Source organism: Oryx dammah, unplaced genomic scaffold, assembly GCF_014754425.2.
Source record: "Oryx dammah isolate SB20612 unplaced genomic scaffold, SCBI_Odam_1.1 HiC_scaffold_5, whole genome shotgun sequence".
Classification (NCBI taxonomy): domain Eukaryota; kingdom Metazoa; phylum Chordata; class Mammalia; order Artiodactyla; family Bovidae; genus Oryx; species Oryx dammah.
This window is the reverse complement of record NW_024070189.1, coordinates 99,440,005-99,459,178: the sequence shown is the minus strand read 5'-3', so window position 1 is coordinate 99,459,178 and position 19,174 is coordinate 99,440,005. Positions and strand designations below refer to the sequence as shown.

The 19,174-nt window shown below is 43.0% G+C and overlaps 1 protein-coding gene across 1 annotated transcript; it reads right to left on the bottom strand.

Moving 5' to 3' along the window:
* Positions 1-457: 457 nt before the first annotated feature.
* Positions 458-8,539, bottom strand: CASP14 (caspase 14). The gene is made up of 7 exons (XM_040240981.1): positions 8,392-8,539; positions 5,513-5,582; positions 3,173-3,322; positions 2,845-3,070; positions 2,587-2,703; positions 2,273-2,376; positions 458-1,332 (listed from the first exon to the last, which is right to left on the bottom strand). The coding sequence occupies exons 2-7, from the start codon at positions 5,537-5,539 to the stop codon at positions 1,228-1,230; spliced, it is 729 nt and encodes a 242-aa protein (XP_040096915.1). The 5' UTR covers positions 5,540-5,582; positions 8,392-8,539; the 3' UTR covers positions 458-1,227.
* Between the last annotated feature and the right edge of the window lie 10,635 nt (positions 8,540-19,174).

The window sequence follows — 19,174 nt, the reverse complement described above, 5'->3', positions numbered from 1 at the left end:
AGAGTGCCATGGACAGAGGAGCCTTGTGGATTACAGTCCATGGGGTCAGAAAGAGTCAGATCAGACTGAGCGACTAATCACACTCACTAATGGAAGATTTAGCAGGTAGTGGAAGTGGGGCTAGCCTGGAAGCCAGACCTTGACCCTGCCACTGGCTTACTGTGTGGTATTTGAGGAAAGATTTAGCCTCTCTAGTCCTCTATAACCTTCTCTGAAAAGTAACAGGGTAACACTAGGGGTTTTTCCATAGCTCCAGCACGCTATGATTTCGAGTGGTTGGAAGTTGACTAGTGGGAAGTTGCTGTGTGACACAAGGAGCTCATCCTAGTGCTCTGTGACAACCTGGATGAGTGGGATGGGGTGGGGTGGGAGAGAGGTTCAAGCGGGAGGGGATATATTATATTTATGGCTGATTCACGTTGTTGTATGGCAGAAGCAACACGACATAGTAAAGCAATTATCCTCCAATTAAAAACAAATTTTTTTTAAAAGAGTCAAAACTCTGAGAATGGGTAAATGGATGGATTGTCTCAGACAGATGTCAGAATTCAGAGCAGTGGATGGAGTGGCATTAGTCAGGAGGAAGGGCTTCAGAAAAGGAGGAAGCAGCTCAATTAACCAGAGAGAACCCATGAGGTGGATGGCGTCAAGGCACCTGCTTGTTGGCCAGAGAAGAGGGGTCTTGGAGAGAGAACAACTCTTGCTTTGCTGAATTTCCAGAGGTTGAGAGGAAATCTCTGGGAGATGGGAATGGATGCAATTGCCAGGAGGAGGAGGTCATAACTCCACGTGAAATTCCAGAGCCAGTGAAGTTTTGATTGGGATGGGAGGTGATGAATGGGCATGGTATATCAGTGGAAAATCTTGAGTTTTATCTGGTTACATTTGTATGGGTATGATTCATGGCAGAAAGAAGAGGGCTTCACCAGAGCACAGGAATAGAGAGTGGGATAATTGAATGTCCTTTTAGGTGTATTAATAGAGGTGGAGAGTCCAGCCTGAGGGAGGTGATGTTAATGTCATCACCATGCCTTGTGTTCAGTTTTAGCTGGTTTGCCCTAAGAAGGATGGGGATAGATTGAAGGAAGGCCTCCATGAAGGGTGAAGAGCTGGGCACCATTTAGCTTTGGGAAGAGAAGATTTTGGAGAAGTGGTGAGAGCTGCCTTTAAATCTCTGTGGGGGCAGAGAGGGCACTGAAAGAGAGTCCCACCCCACCCTTTCTACTTCTACTGCAGGTAGAGTCGTTTCCGAAGAGTGCTTTGGATTTCAGGGTTCACTTTCTTTGGTTCCCCTTCTTGAACCATCTCTGCTTCTGCCATCCGCCGGGTCACCTGCAGCAAGAGGAATGGTCAGCTTGGGGCTGGGATTTTGGGGAGTCAGGTAATGGGCTTATTGGGAGAAAGTTAGGGCAGGTGAGTCTCCATATCCTAAAGTGGGAGACCTTTACTCTCTCATCCTACACTATAATCGGGCTTTCCTGGTGGCTCAGAAGGGAAAGAATCTGCCTTCAGTGCAGGAGAGCCAGGTTCCATCTCTGTGTCAGGAAGATCTCCTGGAGAAAGAAATGCCCACCCACTCCAGTATTCTTGCCTGGAGAATTCCACAGACAGAGGAGCCTGGGGGGCTACAGTCCATGAGGTCACAAGGAGTTGGGTACGACTGAGCAACTAACTCTTTCACACCATAATTTCTGTGGAATCACTGGCTGCACATTCTCGTTATGTTTTTTCTAATCTGCCAAAATAACACATACCCCTCAGAACGTCCAAAAATGAGTTAAACCTAAGGGGCTTGTTTACAGAAATTTATCCATATTTCATCTAAATTATCTCACATACTGTAAGCTTTGGAATTCCCTGCTTTAGGGAAAGTCACTTCTGGGAGATGGGTGTTCTAGTTTCTGTGTTGGGACCCAGGTTTGCCTTGGAGCAGGAGGCAAGGGAAGGGGAACATGCAGAAAGGTTTGGAAGAGGCTGAGCCTGCTGTGCTTCCAGGGGGTGCAGTTGGTAAAGAACATGCCTGCCACTGCTGGAGGCACAAAGGATGTGGGCTTGATCCTGGGTCAGGAAGATGCCCTGGAGGAGGAAATGGCAACCCACTCCAGTATTCTTGCCTGGGAAATCCCATGGATAGAGGAGCCTTGCAGGCTATAGTCTATGGGGTCACAAAGAATCGGACATGACCGAGTGACTGGGCACGCACATACAGCCCATTCTGTGTGCTCCCTGATTAGGCTGGGTGGGGGTTCCAAGGTACCTTCTCCCAACTCACCTCTGTCAGAAGCTCCAGGATGGGTCCTCTCTTATTGATGAACACATCAACCAGAGTCTGGATGAAGTAGGAGCCCTCCTGGTCATGTCTGTAGGCAATGTACCCTGGGAATTCCAGATAAGTGGGCTCAGGGGAGCTCAGTGGGGGTGGGTGACTCTGTGTGTGTGTGTGTGTGTGTGTGTGTGTGTGCACCTGCACCGCATATGCTACAAAATGCCTTGGACAATGGTGAGTCCTGGAGGGGAGTCTCAAGGGTCAGGAGTGGCAGGTGAGGTGGAGAAGCAGGCCACACTGGGTCAGCTGGAAGCTCATACCCTCTATGGTGGAGAAGACGTGGAGGGTGTCTGTGTACGTTGGGATGGTTTCAGGACTTTCTTCTGTGATCAACATAAGATGCCCTCCAGTGACTGGTTCACCAGGGTCCCTTTGTTCTGAATAATCAAGAAGGAAAAGGCAAAATCAGAAAGAAGGAGAAGAAAAAAGAAGGTCATAAGACAGATGGGAAACCCAAGGCTTGGAGGGGTTTTGGATCTGGGAGGGAGGGGCTCTGTGTCCTTGGCTCTTGGCCCCACCTCCTCGACAAGCCTGCACGATGTACACCTTAGGCTTGGCTCTCAGGGCCCGGCAGTTCTTGTTGTTCAGAGCCTGGAAGAGGTCCTCCAGCTCGACCATCCTCTCATCCTTCCCTTTGAGGCGCCCTTCTAATCCGTGTGCCATGAGAACCACGAAGGCACAGCTGACAAAGTCTTCTCGGGCGTCGATGGCCTGTTGGAATTTTTCCAACTCTTCCTGGAATTGCTGGAGTGAGAGGAATGGCCGGACTCAGGGGTGACCCTGGAATCCACCTTCTCCTTCAGCCCCCACCCCTCCCCTGCTAGGCTGGAGCTGGCAGCACAATACCTGGGCAGTAGGGTCTCTCTTCATGGTGCTCTCAAACCCCAGATGCTGGAACATGCGCTCCAGGGCATCCAGATCTGCCTCGGAACCTTCTCGGGCTTTGGTGACACACAGTGTCAGGGCCAGGCGGGCACCCGACATGTCGTATGTCTCCTGGGCCAAGAGACAACAAAAATTATCAAAGGGGTATGGAAGGGGAGGACAAAGCAGATGTGGTCCAAAGATGCCTGGGGGTAGGGTTGCTGAGTAGAATACAGGTTGCCAAGGTATACTCAAGATTCAAATGAAAAAAAAAAAAAGAAAAAAAAACCAAGTTTTAAAGAATAAAGGGCTTCCCAAGTTTTAAAGAATAAAGCCCTTTAAAGAATAAAGGGCTCAGATGGTGAATCTGCCTGCAATGTGGGAGATCCAGGTTTGATCTCAGGGTTGGGAAGATCCCCTGGAGAAGGGAATGGCGACCCACTTCAGTATTCTTGCTTGGAGAATCCCATGGACAGAGGAGCCTGGTAGGCTACAGTCCATGGGGTCGCAAAGAGTTGGACATGACTGAGCGACTAACACTTTGAAGAATAAGTATGTCCTCAATATTGCATGGGGTATATTTACACTGAAAGATTATTTGTTATTGATGTGAAATTAAAATTTGAGTGGGCATCCTTTATTTTTATTTGCCAAAAATCTGGCAATTCAAACTGGAGTCCAGTGTGAACTTGAGTAAGTCACTGCTCCTATTTTTTTTAATTAAAAAAATATAAATTTATTTATTTTAATTGGAGGTTAATTACTTTACAATGTTGTATTGATTTTGCCATACAGTATCATGAATCCGCCACAGGTATACACGTGTTCCCCATCCTGAACCCCCCTCCCTCCTCCCTCCCCATACCATCCCTCTGGGTTGTCTTAGTGCACCAGCCCCAAGCATCCAGTATCATGCATCGAACCTGGACTGGCTATTCATTTCACATATGATACTGTTGGGCATACACACCTAGGAAACCAGAATTGAAACAGGCACATGTACCCCAATGTTCATCGCAGCACTGTTTATAATAGCCAGGACATGGAAACAACCTAGATGTCCATCAGCAGATGAATGGATAAGAAAGCTGTGGTACATATACACAATGGAGTATTACTCAGCCATTAAAAAGAATACATTTGAATCAGTTCTAATGAGGTGGATGAGACTGGAGCCTATTATACAGAGTGAAGCAAGCCAGAAAGAAAAACACCAATACAGTATACTAACACATATATATGGAATTTAGAAAGATGGTAATGATAACCCTGTATGCGAGACAGCAAAAGAGACACAGATGTATAGAACAGTCTTTTGGACTCTGTGGGAGAGGGCGAGGGTGGAATGATTTGGGAGAATGGTATTGAAACACTGCTCCTATTTGAATCTCAGTTTCCGAATATAGGGTCTTCCCTGGTGGTTCATAGGTAAAGAATCTGCCTGCAATATGGGAGACTTGGGTTCAATCCCTGGGTTGGGAAGATCCCCTGGAGAAGGGAATGGCAACCCACTCCAGTATTCTTGCCTGGAGAATTCAATGGACAGAGGAACCTGGTAAGCTACAGCCCATGGGGTTGAAAAGAGTTGGGCATGACTGAGTGATTGACACACTTCCAAATAGAGACAATGAATATGTGTAAGGGGGGTGAATTTTGAGGGTCTCTTCCAGTTGTCACATTTGATAGCTTTGTCTCTCTCTCCATCATTCCCAAGAGTATTCTGAGCATTACCTTCTCACTTGCAGAGGTCTCAGACTTTATGAAGCTAATTCTGAGATTCTATCTCATCCTATCAGAGGAAGAATATTGGGGCCAAAATTTCTTGTTTTAGAAGAAAGGCAGTGTGAGACTTCTCTGGTGGTTCAGTGGTTAAGAATCTGGCTTCCAATGCAGGAGACACGGGTTCGATTCCTGGTCCAGGAACTAAGATTCCACATGCCACAGGGCAATAAATCTGTGTGCCACATCTGGAGAGAAGCCCTCCAGCTGCAGTGAGGATCCTTTGTGCTCCCATTAAGACCCAGTTCATCCAAAAATATGTAAATAGTTATAAAAAAAAAGAGAAGCAGGATACTGAGTACCATAATTGTAAGAATTTTATCATCGAGACAAAGGTAGCCAGGGTGCCCCCTTCTTTTCCCAGTTGCCACAACTTCAGTTCCATTGCTAAGTCTTTTTCTCCAACTGAATGATCACAAAGCACCTGAGTTCTGAATCCACGTCATGATTTTTCACCCCCTCTAGTGTGTCAAACATTAAGTTCCTCTCTTCCCCTCTCCCCAGATGCTCCCACCTCTCTCCCCCAGCCCGCACCCAGCCTACCTCTTCCAAAGGCTGAGGACTGCTCATCTCTTTCGATTCTGAGTCCAAATCTCACCACCCTTGTCTGTTCCTAAGGGAAAAGGGACAAGAGAAGATAGGTTAAAGGTCTCCAAAGGAAGACAGAGGGGCTCAGGGGACAGACTAGGTTGTCTATTTGTGTTTTTGAGACTGAACAGGATCCCAGTGGTGGGGACTTGGTTCATGTTGAGACTTGGGGCAAGAGATGACAGTCCATGAAATGTGTCCTGTCTAGTGTGATACTCTGGTGATTCTCATTCACTGCTTCCCAGGTGGCTCAATGGTAAAGAACCTGCCCGCCATTGCAGCAGATGTAAGAGACACAGGTTTGATCCGTGAGTAGGGAAGATCCTCTGGAGAAGGAAATGACAACCCACTCCAGTATTCTTGCCTGGGAAATCCCATGGACAGAGGAGCCTGGTGGGCTACAATCCATGGGCTTGCAGAGTTGGAATAACTGGGCAACTGAACAATAACGACAATGTTCATTACAGCATTGTTTACAAATGCCAAGATATGGAAACAATCTACATGCTCATGTAGATGAATGGATGAAGAAGATACTTATATAAGTGATGGAATATTATTCGGCCATAAAAAGAATGAAATCTCGTCATTTGCGACAACATGGATGGTCCTAGAGGGCATTATGCTAAGTGAATAAAATCAGACAGAGGAAGGCAAATGCTGTATGATTTCACTTATATGTGGAATCAAAAAGGAAAAAAAAAAAACCCCAAAGCAAATGAAGAAACATAACAAAACAGAAGCAGAGCTATTGATACAGAAAATAAAAAGGTGTGTTTCCAGAGGGGAGGAGGATGGGGGTGATGAGAGGAATAGGTAAAGAAGATTAAGAGGTACAAACCCCTAGTTACCAAGTAAATGAGTCATGGGTAAGAAATGTACAGTGTGGGGAATATAGTCAATAACTATTGATAGCGTTGTATGGTGACATTGTAATTAGACATTGTGGCAGTCAGTTTGAGATGTGGAGAAATACCAAACTACTGTGCTGTGTAACAGAAACTAACAGTGTGTTAGGTCAATTATTCTCAGAAACAAATTAATAAAAAAGACATTAGATTTGTGGTTATCAGAGGTGGAGGGGGGAGGGGAATTGGATGAGGGAAGTCAAAACGTACAACTTCGCTAGTTATAACATAAATAAGTATTAGGGATGTAGTGTACAAGATGGTAATATAATCAACATTGCTGTATGCTATACATGAAAGTTAAGACAGTAAATCTGAGTTCTCATCACAAGAAAAACATTTTCCTATTTCTTTAATTCTGTATCTATATGAGATGATGGATGTTCACGAAACTTGTCATGATAATCACTTCATGGTGTATGTAAATCAAATCATTATGCTGTACACCCTAAACTTATTCAGTGTTGTATATCAATTGTATCTCAATAAAACTGGAAGAAAAAAATAAAATGAGAATGTCATCAAAGTGGGGAATACAATTTTGAAACTGTCCCAGAAGGTCTTTAAATCTGAATAGATCAATTCACCTTCCTCCCTTTGCCTTGAGCCTGAACATCTGTCCAAGTTCTTCATTCTCATCTCTGATTCTTTTTCTGGATAGAATGACTTTTTCCATAGTCTTGGCATTTCCCCATTTCTTTACTTTTTGTTACATTTTGTCCTCAATCTTGAGTGCTTTTTACTAGTTAAGACCCTGCTCTGCCAATCTTGGGGGCATCAGGTCTGCTATGACTTCCCCCACCATTTATCCATCCACTCACACATCTGTCCATCCTATCCATCTCACCAGCCACTCATCCATCTGGTCATTCGTTTATCCATCCCTCCACGGATCCATCCATTCATTCGTTCATCATTCCATCCAACACCTGCCCATTCATTCGTTCATTCACTCATCTCTCTATCTGTCTACTTCTCCACCCAATCACCCATATATCTACCTATCCAGCAAATATTTTCTGGGTGTCTGTTATGTGCTGGGCACTGGGAATACGCTGTATAAGCCAGACATGATCCCTGCCCTAAGGTAGCTCTAGTCTGTGATAGAGCTCTATAATTCAATGCTCTATAAATGAGCTCTATAAATGAGCATTAAATCTCTACCCATCTGTTAGAAACACACATGGACTACACATACACACACACACTGGAGCCAGTGCTGTGAGGAAAGAGGAATTCAAAACTTTGAGAGAGAAAGTGGAAGGAAGCTTAACCTAGAATTAAGTCCTGCCGTGGCCCCTTCCCAGCTGTATGACCTTGAGCATCTCACTCTCCTCTCTGAGACAGTTTTCCTGTCTGAAAAGGACCTAGAAACGATAGATGCTTTATAGCAATGGCACTGCAAAGTGGGTTTTAGGATCCCTGTTGACCCACTGGAAATTGCCTCTCCCTCCTCTGGGCTCCCACAGCTCTGCCAGTCTACACTTACGTTCCAGCTTTTGATTCTTATTCTAGTGACTGAACGAGCAGCTCCATTTTTAGAACTGATAGCCTGACCTCTTTGTCTCTGTCTCCAGCAGGGTCACCAGTGTGGGAATGGGCACAGAGCTGGTGTCAGGGAGAATTTGTTCAGTAAACAAATAAATGAACAACAGAAAGAAAGAATCATGGATGTGTAACTGGATGGACATTCCTTCAGTTCTTCCCAAACTGGACTGAGCATCCACTCGTGCAGGGAGAGGGAAAAGAGAGAGGAGGAAGTAGGGGACTAAGGAGGAGAGGGGAGAGACAGAGAGAGGTAGACAGACAGACACATACTCACATACATACACAGAGACAGACAGACAGACAGACAGACACACACAGAGACAGAGAGGGACACAGACAGACAGACACACACACACAGAGACATTTAATATCACTTACTGACTCTGGAAGTAGCTTCTCAAATTCAGGCTCTCTCACCACCCTCCTAGCTGCCAACACGTCAGGGCACTGAGGAGGGGTCAGGCTGCACGTGCTGACCTTGGAGAAAGGGCTGCCAGCCTGGGATCTTCTCAGGTGTCTCCTGAGAGGCCTGCCTATGAGCTGGGCAGCACAGCTGTCTGGGCCTTTATTGCCGGCAAGCTTCTGTTGCTCAAGAAACCTCATGACAGGAGGGACACACCCTTGACACAACCTCAGTGAGGAAACAGAACCAAACGCCCATGGAATGAGTGATGGCAAAGCTTCGCTGACACCCCCTGGCTAAGGAGGCTGAGGCAGAGCATCCAAATTAGCCAGGGCTTTGATGCCATCCCAACCACCAAGCACCTCCCAGATTCCAGCTCATCATTGTCATTCTTACACCTCTCCTATCCCTTCCACATTTGACCGTGCAGATAACGCCAGCTTCACATGTTTCTTAACTCCTCCAGGCCTCAACAGTCCTAGGAAATCAGCGCTGTTGCTCCCATGACGCAACTGAGACTCAGAGGTAAAATGACTGCCCGACCACTAATTGGCACAGTTGGTATTCAAATCCAAGAGGGTCCAGCCCCAGAGGGTTTGGTCCAGCCCCCTGGATGGACACTTCACAGTTGATTCAGTCTCTCTCTTCTCTTCCTCATGACCTCCTTCCTCTATTCTTTTTCAGCTTTAATTTTATTTTACTTTTAAATTCAATTCAATTTACTTTTAATTAAAAAATTATTTTTAAATATGATTTTAAAGGTTACTTTCCATTTATAGTTATTATAAAATATTGGCTATATTCCCCTTGTTGTACAGTGTATTCTTTTATTTAGTTAAAAATAAACAGCAATTTTAATTAATTAAAATATTTTCAATAAAATATGTAAATTTAAATGTTTTGTTTTAAAATATAAATAAATCCTCTTGAATTTTAATATCAATTGTGCCATTGAGTTGTTGGGCAGTCATGTCACCTCTGAGACTCAGTTGCTTCATGGGAGGAACAGTGATGATCTCTTAGGGCTGCTGAGGACTGCAGGAGATAGTAAACATGTGAAGTTGGCATTATCTGCACAGTCAAATGTGGAAGGGATGGAAGAGGTGTAATGATGGGAATGATGGACTTGAAAGCTGGATGAGCTGGAATCTGGGGGGTACTTTGTGGTTGGGATGGCATCAAAGCCCTGGCTAATTTGGATGCTCTGCCTCAGCCTCCTTAGGCAGGGGGTGTCGGTTAAGCTTTGAAATCATTGTTCCATGGGTGTTTGGCTCTGTTATGTCCTTCCTCTTCTATCCTTTTTCAGCTTTAATTTTATTTCACTTTTCAGTTCAATTCAATTTACTTTTATTTAAAAAATTAAATTAAAAATACGATTTAAACCTGCCTCTTGAGAAATCTGTATGCAGGTCAGGAAGCAACAGTTAGAACTGGACATGGAACAACAGACTGGTTCCAAATAGGAAAAGGAGTACGTCAAGGCTGTGTATTGTCACCCTGCTTATTTAACTTCTGTGCACAGTACATCATGAGAAACGCTGGACTGGAAGAAACACAAGCTGGAATCAAGATTGCCAGGAGAAATATCAATAACCTCAGATATGCAGATGACACCACTCTTACGGCAGAAAGTGAAGAGGAGCTAAAAACCTCTTGATGAAAGTGAAAGAGGAGAGTGAAAAAGTTGGCTTAAAGCTCAACATTCAGAAAACGAAGATCATGGCATCTGGTCCCATCACGTCATGGGAAATAGATGGGGAAACAGTAGAAACTGTCAGACTTTATTTTTTTGGGCTCCAAAATCACTGCAGATGGTGACTGCAGTCATGAAATTAAAAGACGCTTACTCCTTGGAAGAAAAGTTATGACCAACCCAGACAGCATATTCAAAAGCAGAGACATTACTTTGCCAACAAAGGTCCATCTAGTCAAGGCTATGGTTTTTCCTGTGGTCGTGTATGGATGTGAGAGTTGGACTGTGAAGAAGGCTGAGCACTGAAGAATTGATGCTTTTGAACTGTGGTGGTGGAGAAGACTCTTGAAAGTCCTTTGGACTGCAAGGAGATCCAACCAGTCCATTCTGAAGGAGATCAGCCCTGGGATTTCTTTGGAAGGAATGATGCAGAAGCTGAAGCTCCAGTACTTTGGCCACCTCATGCAAAGCGTTGACTCATTGGAAAAGACTCTGATGCTGGGAGGGATTGGGGGCAGGAGGAGAAGGGGACGACCAAGGATGAGAGGGCTGGATGGCATCACGGACTCGATGGATGTGAGTCTGAGTGAACTCCGGGAGATGGTGATGGACAGGGAGGCCTGGCGTGCTATGATTCATGGGGTTGCAAAGAGTCGGACACGACTGAGCAACTGAACTGAACTGAACTGAACTGAACTGAAAGGTTACTCTCCATTTATAGTTATTACAAAATATTGGCTATATTCCCCGTGTTGTACAATCCATTCTTTTAATTAATTAATTTTTATTTTTGGCTGTACTGGGTCTTTGTTGTTGCATGGGCTTTTTCTGTAGTCGCGGTGAATGGGGGCTACTCTCTGGTTGTGGGTCTGAGGGCTTCTTGTAGCCTTGGCTTCAGTAGCTCTGGTTCTCGGGCTCTAGAACACAGCCTCAGCTGTTGCAGCACATAGGCTTAGTTGCTCTGTGGCATGTGGGATCTTCGTGGACCAGGGGAAGAAACTGTATCTCCTGCATTGGCAGGGAGATTCTTAATCACTGGACCACCAGGGAAGCCCTATAATATATTCTTGTAGTCTGTCTTACACCCAATAGTTTGTACTTTCCTTCCCCATCACTATATTGCCCACCTCCTCTCCCCACTAGGAGCTTCCCTGATAGCTCAGTTGGTAAAGAATTTGCCTGCAATGCAGGAGATCCCAGTTCGATTCCTGGGTCAGGAAGATTGGCTGGAGAATGGATAGGCTACCTATTCCAGTATTCTTGGGCTTCCCTTGTGGCTCAGTTGGTAAGGAATCCACCTGCAGTTCGGGAGACCTGGCTTCCATCCCTGAGTTGGGAAGATCCCCTGGAGAAGGAAAGGCTACCCACTCCAGTATTCTGGCCTAGAGAATTCCATGGACTGTATAGTCCATGGGGTTGCAAAAAGTCAGACACGGCTGAGTGGCTTTCGCTTTCTCCCCACTAGTAATCATTAGTTTTTTCTCTAAATCTGTGAGTCTGCGTCTTTTTTATTGTGGTATTGTTAAGATTCCATGTATAAGGGCTGTCATATGTATATGCTTTTCCCTGTCTGACATTTCATTTGGCATAAAACCCTATTTTATGTTAACAGCTGTGATAAAATGTAATTCACATAGTGTATATATCCATACAATTCACCCATTTAAAGTGTACAATTAAATGTTTTTTTACTATATTTACAGAGTTGTGTGACTATCACCACAGTAAAATTTGGGACATTCCCATCATCTCAAAGAGAAATTTTGTGCCCTTTAGTGATTGTCCTGAATTTCCCCCTTCCCCAGACTCCTACATTACAGGCCTAGGAAGACATTTCTCTACTTTTTGTTGCTATCAACAAAGTTTAAAGGGCTGTGAAAAGACAAATATTAAAAAGCCAAAACTTTAGAACTTGGATGACAAACCTAGACAGCGTATTAAAAAAGAGACATCATTTTTCTGACAAAGGGGCTTATAAAGCTATGCTTTTTCCCATAGTCATGTATGGATGTGAGAATTGGACCATAAAGAAGGCTGAGCACTGAAGAATTGATGCTTTCGAACTGTGGTATTGGAGAAGACTCTTGAGAGTCCCTTGGACTGCAAGGAGATCCAACCAGTCCATCCTAAAGGCAATCAACCCTGAATATTCACTGGAAGGACAGATACTAAGTTGAGCTCCAATACTTTGATCACCTGCTGTGAAGAGCCAATTCAGTGGAAAAGACGGTGATGCTGGGAAAGATTGAAGGCAGGAGAAGAGGATGACAGAGGATGAGATGGTTGGATGGTACCACTGACTCAGTGAACATGAGTGTGAGCAAGCTCTGAGAAACGGTGAAGGACAAGGAAGTCTGGTATGCTGCAGTCCATGGGGCTGCAAACAGTTGGACATGAGTGAGCACCTAAACAACAACAAAACTTTAGAATTTGTAGAAGAAAGTAAAAAGAGTACCTTTATGTCCTATAGGATCTTAGAGTAAAGGATTTCTTTTTATAAGTTTTTTTTTTAATTCTTGGCTGGGTCTTTGTTACTGTGAGTGGGTTTTCTCTAGGCAGTGAGCAGGGGCTGCTCTTCTTTGCCGCGCTGCGGCTTCTCATTGTGGAGGCTTTTCCTGCTGCAGAGCACAGGCTCTAGGCATGTGGGCTCTGTAGCTGTGATGTATGTGCTTAGTTGCCCTGTGGCATGTGGGATCTTCCTGGACTAGTGATAGAATCTGTGTCCCCTGCATTGGTAGGTAGATTCTCATCTACTGTACCACCAGGGAAGTCCAAATTTCTTTTTTTTTTTTTAATTATTTTTTATTTGCATATAGTTGCTTTACAGTGTTATGGTAATTTCTACTGTCTAGCAAAGTGAGTCAGCCACATGTATACACATATATCCCTTCTTTCTTGGATTTCCTTCCGCTTTAGGTCACCACAGAGCACTGAGTAGAGCTCCCTGTGCTATAGAGTAGGTTCTCACTCATAATGTCTTGCTCTGTGGGGATACCGTCACTCTCTCTCTCTGCTTCTAAGTGCCTATTTCCGTCCCTTTCTCTCAGGGGCTGTCACTGTGTGTCTCTCTCTGTGTCCTATTAGTCTATTTCCCCCGGGCAGCATAGTGTTTCTAAGGTTCATCTATGTTGAAGCAGGTATCAGTATTCACTCCTTTTCATGGCTGAGTAATATTCCACTCTATGGATGCACTTAATTTTCTTCATCTGTCCATTAATGGGTATTTGGGTTGTTTCCACTTTTTGACTGTTACGAATTATGCTGCTATAAACATTTTCATGCAAGTTTTTGTGTAGGTGTATGTTTTCATTTCTCTTGAGCTTGTACCTAGGATTGGAATATTCAAATAACAATATTCAAATATTCAAATAACAATACTGAAATTGTTCAGCAAAGCTGGAACATTCTCTCCAAATGCTGTAGTTACCATGGAAAACAGTATGATGGCTCTCCCAAAAATTAAACTTAGAATTATCATTTGATCCAGCAATTCTACTTCTGGGTATATACACAAAAGAATTGAAAACAGGTGTACACGTGTTCCCAATACAATATTGCAAAGTAATTAGCCTCCAATTAAATAAATTTAAATGAAAAAAAGAAGAATTGAAAACAGGAACTTGAACAGATATTTGCACACCAGTGTTCATAATAGTATTATTTACAATAGCCCAAAGGTGGAAACAACCCAAATGGCCAGTGATGGATGAAAGGATAAAAAAGTGGTGTGTCCATACAATGGAATATTATTCAGCCTTGAAAAGGAGGGAGATTCTGACACATGGTACGACACAGATGAGCTTAAAGGACATTATGCTAAATGAAATAAGCCAGACACAAAAGGACAGGTATTGTCCTTTGATTCCATTTATATGAGGTGCCTAGCATATTGACATTCTTAGAGAAAAAATGTAGCATGGTGGGTACCAGGCACTGGAGGAGGAGGAATGTGGAGTTAGTGTTTAATGTATGCAGAGTTTCAGTCTGGGAAGCTGACAAAGTTCTGTAGATGGATGGTAGCGATGGTTGCACAACAATATGAATGTGCTTAATACTGCTAAGCTGGACACCTAAACATGGTTAAAATAGCAGATTTTACATTTTGTGTATTTGACCATAGTAACAAAATTTAAAAAAACTGGAACATTCACATTCCTCCAGTTCTTCTTTTTGTTTTGAGATAATTGAGGCACAAGACCAGACAGTTTTCCGCCAAATCTCCATTTCTGCATGACTTACCCATTAGAAGCTGTTGTGTATGTTGACTCATTCTACCAAATTGTTCTGTTACTGCTTTGTTCATTTAATTATATGTCTGAGTCATCTTTCTGTGTTGGTGCATATGGAACACTCATTTCTGGTTTTCTTTTTAAAAACTTTTAATTGAAGAATAAGCTACATGCAGAAAAAGGGATAGGTCATGTGTGTAACTCAATGAATTTTCACACTGAACACAACCATGCAATCAGGACATGATCAAGGAAAAGAATGACCCAATCTCTCTGTCCCTGGACTTTCTTCTGCTTCTTTTCTTGTCATCACTCTTCCCTTGCCTTCCCCAAACATTCTTTTAATATAAACATTATAGATGAAATTTACTTGTCTTTGGAAATTTATATGAGTGGACTCATGCAATATACTCTCCTTTGTCTGGTTTCATTTACTAAACATTCTGTTTGCAAGATTCAGCTTTTTAAAAATTGAAGTATATCTGATTTATTATATTGTGTTAGTTTCAGGTATACAGCAAAACAATTCAGTTATACATACATATATAATTGCACATTCTTTTCTATTATAGGTTATTAAAGATATTGAATAGTTACCCATCAGTTCAGTTCAGTTGAGTTCAGTCGCTCAGTCGTGTCCGACTCTTTGCGACCCCATGAATCGCAGCACGCCAGGCCTCCCTGTCCATCACCAACTCCCGGAGTTCATTCAAACTCACGTCCATCGAGTCGGTGATGCCATCCAGCCATCTCATCCTCTGTCGTCCCGTTTTCCTCCTGCCCCCAATCCCTCCCAGCATCAGAGTATTTTCCAATGAGTCAACTCTTCACATGAGGTGGCCAAAGTACTGGAGTTTCAGCTTCCGCATCATTCCCTCCAAAGAACACCCCGGACTGATCTCCTTTAGGATGGACTGGTTGGATCTCCTTGCAGTCCAAGGGACCCTCAAGAGTCTTCTCCAACACCACAGTTCAAAAGCATCAATTCTTTGGCGCTCAGCTTTCTTCATAGTCCAACTCTCACATCCATACATGACTACTGGAAAAACAATAGCCTTGACTAGATGGACTTTAGTTGGCAAAGTAATGTCTCTGCTTTTGAATATGCCATCTAGGTTGGTCATAACTTTCCTTCCAAGGAGTAAGTGTCTTTTAATTTCATGGCTGCAATCATCATGTGCAGTGATTTTGGAACCCCCCCAAATAAGTCTGACACTGTTTCCACTGTTTCCCCATCTATTTCCCATGAAGTGATGGGACTAGATGCCATGATCTTCGTTTTCTGAATGTTGAGCTTTAAGCCAACTTTTTCACTCTCCTCTTTCACTTTCATCAAGAGGCTTTTTAGTTCCTCTTCACTTTCTGCCATAAGGGTGGTGTCATCTGCATGTCTGAGGTTATTGATATTTCTCCTGGCAATCTTGATTCCAGCTTGTGTTTCTTCCAGCCCAGTGTTTCTCATGAGGTACTCTGTATAGAAGTTAAATAAGCAGGGCGACAATACACAGCCTTGACGTACTCCTTTCCCTATTTGGAACCAGTCTGTTGTTCCATGTCCAGTTCTAACTGTAGCTTCCTGACCTGCATATAGGTTTCTCAAGAGGCAGGCCAGGTGGTCTGGTATTCCCATCTCTTTCAGAATTTTCCACAGTTTATTGTGATCCACACAGTCAAAGGCTTTGGCATAGTCAATAAGCAGAAATAGATGTTTTTCTGGAACTCTCTTGCTTTTTCCATGATCCAGCAGATGTTGGCAATTTGATCTCTGGTTCCTCTGCCTTTTCTAAAACCAGCTTGAACATCTGGAAGTTCACAGTTCATGTATTGCTGAAGCCTGGCTTGGAGAATTTTGAGCATGACTCTACTAGCATGTGAGATGAGTGCAAGTGTGTAGTAGTTTGAGCATTCTTTGGTATTGCCTTTCTTTGGGATTGGAATGAAAACTGACCTCTTTAGTGCTGTGGCCACTGCTGAGTTTTCCAAATTTGCTGGCATATTGAGTGCAGCACTTTCACAGCATCATCTTTTAGGATTTGAAATAGCTCAACTGGAATTCCATCACGTCTACTAGCCTTGTTCGTAGTGATGCTTTCTAAGGCCCACTTGACTTCACATTCTAGGATGTCTGGCTCTAGGTGAGTGATCACACCATCATGATTATCTGGGTTGTGAAGATCTTTTTAGTACAGTTCTTCCGTGTATTCTTGTCACCTCTTCTTAATATCTTCTGCTTCTGTTAGGTCCATACCATTTTTGTCCTTTATCAAGCCCATCTTTACATGAAATGTTCCTTTGGTATCTCTAATTTTCTTGAAGAGATCTCTAGTCTTTCCCATTCTATTGTTTTTCTCTATTTCTTTGCACTGATTGCTGAGGAAGGCTTTCTTATCTTCTTCTTGCTATTCTTTGGAACTCTGCATTCAGATGCTTATATCTTTCCTTTTCTCCTTTGCTTTTTGCCTCTCTTCTTGTCACAGCTATTTGTAAGGCCTCCCCAGACAGCCATTTTGCTTTTTTGCATTTCTTTTCCATGGGGATGGTCTTGATCCCTGTCTCCTGTACAATGTCACGAATCTCATTCCATAGTTCATCAGGCAGTCTATCTATCAGATCTAGTCCCTTAAATCTATTTCTCACTTCCACTGTATAATTATAAGGGATTTGATTTATGTCATACCTGGTCTAGTGGTTTTCTCTACTTTCTTCAATTTCAGTCTGAATTTGGCAATAAGGAGTTCATGATCTGAGCCACAGTCAGCTCCTGGTTTCATTTTTGCTGACTGTATAGAGCTTCTTCATTCTTGTCTGCAAAGAATATAATAAATCTGATTTCGGATTTGACCTTCTGGTGATGTCCATGTGTAGAGTCTTCTCTTGTGTTGTTGGAAGAGGGTGTTTGCTATGACCAGTGCATTCTCTTGGCAAAACTCTATTAGCCTTTGCCCTGCTTCATTCCGTATTCCAAGACCAAATTTGCCTCCAGGTGTTTCTTGACTTCCTACTTTTGCATTCCAGTCTCCTATAATGAAAAGGACATCTTTTTTGGGTTTTAGTTCTAAAAGGTCTTGTAGGTCTTCATAGAACCGTTCAACTTCAGCTTCTTCAGTGCTACTGGTTGGGCATAGACTTGGATTACTGTGATATTGAATGGTCTGCCTTGGAAACAAACAGAGATCATTCTGTCATTTTTGAGATTGCATCCAAGTACTGCATTTCGGACTCTTTTGTTGACCATGATGGCTACCCCATTTCTTCTAAGAGATTCCTGCCCGCAGTAATAGATATAATGGTTGTCTGAGTTAAATTCACCCATTCCAGTCCTTTTTAGTTAGCTGATTCCTAGACTGTCAACATTCACTCTTGCCATCTCCTGTTTGACCACTTCCAATTTGCCTTGATTCATGGATCTAACATTCCAGGTTCCTATGCAATATTGCTCTTTACAGTATTGGACCTTGCTTCTATCACCAGTCACATCCACAGTTGGGTATTGTTTTTGCTTTGGCTCCATCCCTTCATTCTTTCTGGAGTTATTTCTCCACTGATCTCCAGTAGCATATTGGGCACCTACCGACCTGGGGAGTACCTCTTTCAGTATCCTATCATTTTGCCTTTTCATACTGTTCATGGGGTTCTCAAGGCAAGAATACTGAAGTGGTTTGCCATTCCCTTCCCCAGTGGACTACATTCTCAGGCCTCCTTATCCATCACCAACTCCTGGAGTTCACTCAAACTCACGTCCAGCGAGTCGGTGATGCCATCCAGCCATCTCATCCTCTGTCGTTTCCTTTTCCTCCTGCCCCCAAACCCTCCCAGCATCAGGGTGTTTTCCAATGAGTCAACTCTTCGCATGAGGTGACCAAAATATTGGAGTTTCAGCTTCAGCATCAGTCCTTCCAATGAACACCCAGGACTGATCTCCTTTAGGATGGACTGGTTGGATCTTCTTGCAGTCTAAGGTACTCTCAAGAGTCTTCTCCAACACCACAGTTCAAAAGCCTCAATTCTTTGGCACTCAGCTTTCTTCACATAGTTACCCATGCTACATAGTTAATCCTTGTTATCTATTTTATGTATAGTAGTGTGTATCTGTTAATTCCATACTCTTAATTTATCCCTCCCCCTTTTTCACTTTGGTAACCATACATTTGTTCTATGAATCTGTCTTGTAAATAAATCCATTTGAATTCATTTTTAGATTCCACATGTATGTGATATAAATATTTGTCTTTCTCTGCCTGACTTAATTCACTCAGTATTACAACCTGTAATACTGATAACATGTAATAGCATCCATGTTGCTGCAAATGGCAATATTTCATTCTTTTTTATGAAAAAGATTTTTTTTGCATGTATCTGTAGATCTTAAATCTTGCAGCTTTATTTCTCAATCCTTTTTTTGTTATTACCCCCCAGAAACTGTTAGACAATTTTCCTAACTGCCCTTCCATGAAATTTAATATCACAAATATGCTCACCCTATCTATCTATCCATCTATATTCATATATATATTGTATGTACATCTGTTTATTTTTTCTTCTTCCCCAAATCAATTTTTGCCCTTGTGGAGGTAAAATATTGCTTCCATTGAGGACGTGTACCTTTTAGTATTTCATTGTGTGAATATACCACAACAACTCATATATCCAGTCTGTTATTGATGGACATTTTTGGCCAATCCAATACATGCACTTTTCTGTTGAGTATAACCTTATAAATGGGAGTGCTGGATTATCAGTAATGCTTATGTATAGTGTTACTAGTTATTACCAAACCATTTCCAAAGAGTTGTACCATTTTTATCCTCCCACCCAGCAGTGCGTGAGTGCTCCAAA